Source organism: Lolium perenne, chromosome 4, assembly GCF_019359855.2.
Source record: "Lolium perenne isolate Kyuss_39 chromosome 4, Kyuss_2.0, whole genome shotgun sequence".
Classification (NCBI taxonomy): Eukaryota; Viridiplantae; Streptophyta; class Magnoliopsida; order Poales; family Poaceae; genus Lolium; species Lolium perenne.
The window spans coordinates 140,593,237-140,599,581 of record NC_067247.2 but is presented as its reverse complement, the minus strand read 5'-3'; the positions used below and the strand labels follow the sequence as shown (position 1 = coordinate 140,599,581).

Genomic DNA, 6,345 nt, shown 5'->3' with positions numbered 1-6,345 from the left:
TTTCACAGACATGGATGGCAATTTCATTGAACATGCAGTTTGTTCGGCAGTACACGAATGAATCCGAGGAATCAAATGTTTGGGAAGAAAGAAAAAATAGCAGCTTCCAAAGACGACGAGAACTCGTAGTTGCAACACATAATTAAGACATATCGATCCGATTTCACATCAAGTCCTCCCGCGGTCACGAGCAGGAAGCGCCGCGGCTGGGCTCGTCGTCGGTCTAGCTGATAGCTTTGTCGCCGGGGGCGAGGCATGGGAAGCTGCAGATCGGAGACGAAGGCGAAAAAAGCATTAGACATTACACGACATGAAAAATCTACCAAAACTACTCGATCGATATATGGACTAGGTGTCGTACCATTTGGCCAAGAAGCCGGGTTCCGGCTTTGGCGCTGGCTTCTCCGCCTGATGGTTCCCCGGGCGGCCGACGAAGTAATCTTGTTTGAGCAAGAGAAGACACGGAGAGATTTAGTAGTAAGAAAAATCATGGGTCAGCCCAGCGTAACATACAATCAAAGGCAGCGTTGCCGTTGCGTGCACTTACCATTAGGTAGGTTCACGGCTGGAGCAGGTTCAGCGGCGGGCGGCGGCGGTTCGCTGTGTTCGTCGGTGTTGGCTGGACGGCCGATGAAGTAGCCTACAGCAACAGACAAGCACCAGATTTATACAACATACATATTAGCAAACTTAGCCGGCAGGCTCGATGGAACTGAGGCTGGCGAACAAGATCCCGGTTTAGGATTCAGATTATCCCATGGTGGTGCTAATCCACCTCTTCCACATGAGTTGACCAAACTTTCACAGAGAACCAGAGTAAGGAGAAGAGCATAGCAGAGCGGGTACGTACCTCCAGGAGGAGCACTGCCGTCGCTCATGGTGGATGGGCGGTTCTCCGGCTGGGGTCAGCTGCTCCTCTCCAAATCCTGTCCTGTCTTCTGTCCTCTACTGTGGAGACGACGACCTGCCGTGTTATATAAATCCTGGCGCTGCTTTCTTTGTAGGGGTGGGACAGAAGGAAGAGAGGAGATAGAGAACTGGAGATGCTTTAGCCCAGGCTGGCAATAATTCAGGGCGGCAAATATGTACCCACACCAACGAGCCGAGCCGACGACCCGGGGTGCAAGTCTTCCTTCGGAGTTCAGATTGGTGGAATGCGAGGCAAGAGGAAAAATATATCCAGCAGACAGCAGGCGGCAGCTGCAGTCAAGAAACAGACAATGCATCGCCAAGTTGCTGGCCATCACATCGCAGTCTCCAGCTCTTCCTCGCTTGCAAACTGTGAAATGCCAGCGTGGAGAACAGAGCCGAAACGGCCGTCGCCTAACTTGGATGATTGAATCGACCAACTCGGCTTGGTAATCCGGTTTTTTTCTACTCCTTCGCCGTTGTTACTACTTCCTCCTTCCATAATTCTTATCATTTTTATGATAAAAGACACTTTATTGCTTAAAATTTGTAAACATTACATCCGATCTCTGTATAGCTAGGATGTACACAACCGTTCAACCAACCATAGTTCGAAAACATAAAAAATTCTCGATACAAGGACCATCATGATGGTGCGTCGACGCCTAAGGTGATGGTGGTCCAATTTTGAGATTATGATGTCACCCATATTGGGTAATAAAATCTCTCGTCGTATCCTCCAACCGTGTAGATACCTCTATAAAGATGTTACGATTCTCTATATGCTGAAGAGACGATCATGAATGGAGCAAAGTACTGCACCGGTAGATAACCTGTATAAGACAAGATTTTCTATCATTAAATATAACATCATTTTTAAATAGCCAAAGAGACCAGATAACGGCAAGTGTTGCCACCCTAGTAAGTATTTTAAACCTATGATCCAACCTATTAAGCCAGTTGCGAAAATATTAGCAATGCTACGTGGTGAATACAAGGTAGAACCTATTTGGATGATTGACTATATAGACCTCACAAAATGGCATTGAAAGAATATATGTTCTATAGTCTCATCATGATGATAGAAGACCCATTTCTTACTTCGTTCCCAATTATGTTCAGCTAGGTTATCCTTCGTAAGGATAACCCTACGATGAAGATACCATGCAAATTCTTTTTATGGTATCTTCATCTTCCAAACATTCTTATTATTAACTACCGGTTGTAAAGCCTGAATCAGCGCCCTGTAAATAGAATCCATAGAGAATTTATCATTCTATTAGGGTTCAAACGGTTGTCATCAGACCATGACGATAACTAGATGAAAGCTAAACGGTTGTAGTAGTTCATTCCAATTAACAAGTCTGGCCCCAACAAGGTTCCTTCTGAATGTCACACACAGCGGGGAGGATTCCATATCCTTAGCTAAAGTTTCACCTCTGTGTCCAACAATATTATACAGAGCTAGTATTGTTTTCGGAGAGTAGCGTTTCCTAGCCATTTATTTTCCCATAACCTAATCTCAGATCCATCCTTAATAGAGAAAGATCCAAAAGGGGAAAAATATTTGTTTACCGCCATAAGGCCAATCCAAAAGTAAGAATCTCTAGATTTCCAACAAATCTAAGTGATCGTCATTGAGCCATGTTTTCTCCTTAGTAATGCCAGTCAAACCCCATCTTCGGTTAGCAAATTGGCCAACCATTTACCCAACATGGCAGTGTTCTTTACCTCAAGGTTGTGAACACCAAACCCATGTTGGTCCTTAGGTCGATAGACAACACTTCATTTAGTAAACCGGTATTTGCAGTTCTCTCTGTTTTCTTGTCAAAAGAATCTTGATCAATAATAGTCTAACATATGTAAGACTCTTTTGGAAACTGGAAGAATGGTACCATATACATTACAATATTTGTTAGTATAGAATTAATGAGAACCAATCTTCCACCCATAATTTTTATCATGATTTTTTGTTTAAATTTAAATTCAAGTTATGAGAAGAATTATGAAAATAAAGAGACTAGATATTTCTCTTGCGAAAATGGTTAAGCCTGCCACCGCCAGGGTAGAGCCAGACTCACGACACACCAGAGCTGAATTCACTATAACCATATTTTCTTGATTTCTTCGTGCTTTGTTGGGGATAATTTACAGGAGGTGTAACACGTCAGCGAGCCACGACGCATGCACGCTTATCATCCTAGGTCAGTGGCATCTTGGCCTAGGATTTAATAGGATTGGTAGGATACTTATACCAGCAAGTTGCAAATTCTCTTTTGGGAAGCTCGTTCCAGAGGACACCGAGGTTACCCATGCTTGGCCAATCTATTGATCCTAGTGAGTTGTGAGGGGTAACATCCCCGACCCCGTGCTGGTTGGGCTAATACATTTCGTATCAAAACCGAACTTTGCGGTTACCAGAGAGTGCGTAGGTTTTGGGCGCGGGCATGTGGGACATATGCTGGCATTGGAGGCATCGACGTGTGATAAGAGGGGACATTACTGGCTTGAAGTTGATTTATGAGGGTGTCGGTCTTCTATAAGGGGATGAGTATGACATCCTTGTACATGGATTAATAATAGGATTGATAGGATACTCATATCACCAAGTTACAACTTATTTTATGGAAGCTTATTCTAAAAAAAATACAAGGTTGAGCATGCTTGCTCAAGAGCAATTTTAGGATGGGTGACCAATCCGAAAGTGCGCCCGAGATGCGCACGAGTGAGCACAAAGTGCGAAAAAATACTAGTGCCTGTCTAAAATCGTCACCACCATGGTCGTCTTCTTCCTCACCCTTTTTGTGCACCCCCCACCACCACCAAAACGGCGAAGCTTTTCTTTGATGATTACACAAACAACCTCGACCCAGTAATATGTTCTTCTCTACTTCCTCAGTACCGGCTTATTAGCCCTTCACATACTTTAACGAAAATTTATTATTGATTTGGTCAACAAAATATGAGATATATGCCACAGAAGTCGATGGTATAACTTCTATGAAATATATTCCATATTTTATTGATAAAATAAATGGTCAAATATTTCTTAAAGTAGGTGAACCTGAGCCGTGGAATCTGAGCCCAAGCCTGAGCCGTAGGATCAATTACCTTGGCATTCATTGGTTCAGGATATTACTAGGAGCCTTGTGCTTAGGACATCTCCAACGTTGGCCCACAAATAGACATATGGTGCTCATTGTGCTCCACGGGGTCTAATAGGAAGACCCAATAGTGTGACTCGCAAATCACCGCGCCCTATAAATAAGTCTGTTTTTTGGAGCAAAGACAGCCCAACGAGGAGGATTTGCGGTCCAACAGACAAGGAGCGCGTCCGTGTCGTGAGATTATTTGTCCGCCCCGGGCCCTGCAACCAGGCACATACACGGATGCTCCTAGCCACCCCACCTCCCACCCTATCATCACCTCTACCGACACTTGGCCGCCATCACCGGCAAAGGCCGATTCAGCCACATAACACGCAGTGCGCGTCCAGGACTCTCCCCACTGTTGTCTAGTGGCATGGCTTCAGGCTAGAGGCCTACCCCCATGGTCCATGATGCCCACAACCTAATATCCTCGTCAGCTGACAAGGTAATGTGCATGCCTCCCAGTCCCATGTTTTCAGTGCACATGCACAAAAATCATTGCTTATAGTGGGTTTACCTTATCATAGATCATGGAGGATAGTTTGGATGATTTTTATCAAGCCATGTTATCCACACATCATCAGATGAGTTTGATGTTGATACCGAAATCTTGATGGTGGTGTCCCTTCTCGTCCAGGATCACAAGAACCATGTACAAAAGTTCAGGGGCTCGGTCAAGGGGTGAGGTCCGACGAGGGACCACAATCAATAGGATGTCCATGAGAAGCTCTGGCGGGACTACTTTCATTGGATCGATCCCTTTTCCAAGGAACCATGTTTCTAGCGACGTTTTCGGATGTTAACAAAGCTTTATCTAAGAATTTTGCATGACATGAGGTACTATGATGACTACTTCAATTTGAAGAATGATGCACATGTAAACTTGGCTTCACTTCTTACAAGAAATGCACTACGGCTACTAGGATGCTCGCGTACGGAGTATCCGGTGACCTAGCAGACGAGAACATTCGCATGAGCGAGTCCACTTGCCTGGAGTCAATGTATATGTTCTGGAGAGCAACATGTTCAAGTGTTTGTAGAGTATTGCCAATCAACATGTCTAGATGATTTCCTAAAATGCTTGTAAGCATAGGTTGCATGCATTGGGAATGGAAGAATTGTCCATTTGCATGGAAGGAGCAATACCATTGGCATGCGGAAGGGTGCACAGTCATTCTTGAGGCGGTTGCATATCAAGATCTATGGATTTGGTGATCTTTCTTTGGAACATTCCACCGTCTCCTCGATGCTACGCTCCTCTCCTTTGCACAAAGATGCATAACAGGTTGGGTTCCCGCACAAAGATCGACCACAAGGCAGTCTCCTTGTTGGGTTGGCACTAGCGTGGTTTCTTCCACACCCCTACGACGACCGCACTAACATGGGAGGAGGAGCAACACAACCTAAACATCCCAGTCAGGTTGCACAATAGTTCTAGGAGGCATACACAGTCGTGTTGTGGCCCAACATGCACCTCCCGAAAGACTAGCACTTAAACCTTAAGAGGTTTCCGGTTCGGGCCGTCCCAGTCATGGAGGCCGCACGGCTCAAGGACATCCATCTCCCTGACCGCCGGATCTAGAAGCTCTCCCGGCGTATGTCATGGATTTACCAGAGTGCTACTGGTGGTTCCAGACAGAGCACAACTCTGGCGAAACTCGTTCTTCACCGTTGAGCCACTAGAATCATGGTTCGACTCTGAAAATGAGCTCCTCCTCGAGCACTACTCCAAGTATGCGACCTGAGCTAACTAGCTCTACGTCCGCCAGTTGGGCGGCTGTCAACACCCGGATTTTTAAATCCAGATGCCTATTATGCCATTCCTCGCAATCCCAGGAATATTGTTTTTACGAGACATAATAGATTGATATCACAACACATCATTCATACAACACATAATCGTCTTACAAATAAAGGATCACATGATCCAGTCTCATTACAATAATAGAAGTTCCATTGATCCATTACATAACACATAGCGGAAGCGAAAATAGCGTAGTAGTAGTCCATCTATTCCACAGGCAACTGTTAACGTCAGGAGTGATCCTAGTTGTTGTAGACGTCCTGCTGTCCTTCTTCCGGGTTCTGGTACTCTTCTTCATAGTCTGGCCATTTGAATAGCCAGGGACACAGCCATGAGTACTTTAAAGTACTCGCAAACTAATACTAAGGTAAATACTATCAACTATAGTAAGGGGGTTCTAAGCTCTAGTTTCATTTGCAGAAAGCCAGTTTTATTTCATAAGCACTTTTAATAGTCAAAACTTCTTCATTTGCTAAACTCAAG

At 44.8% G+C, this 6,345-nt stretch overlaps 1 protein-coding gene across 1 annotated transcript; it reads right to left on the bottom strand.

The window, feature by feature from the left end:
• On the bottom strand, positions 1-1,140 carry LOC139830531 (uncharacterized). The gene is made up of 4 exons (XM_071818806.1): positions 851-1,140; positions 548-640; positions 362-440; positions 1-263 (listed from the first exon to the last, which is right to left on the bottom strand). Exons 1-4 carry the CDS (start codon positions 876-878, stop codon positions 224-226), a joined length of 240 nt encoding a protein of 79 aa, XP_071674907.1. The 5' UTR covers positions 879-1,140; the 3' UTR covers positions 1-223.
• Between the last annotated feature and the right edge of the window lie 5,205 nt (positions 1,141-6,345).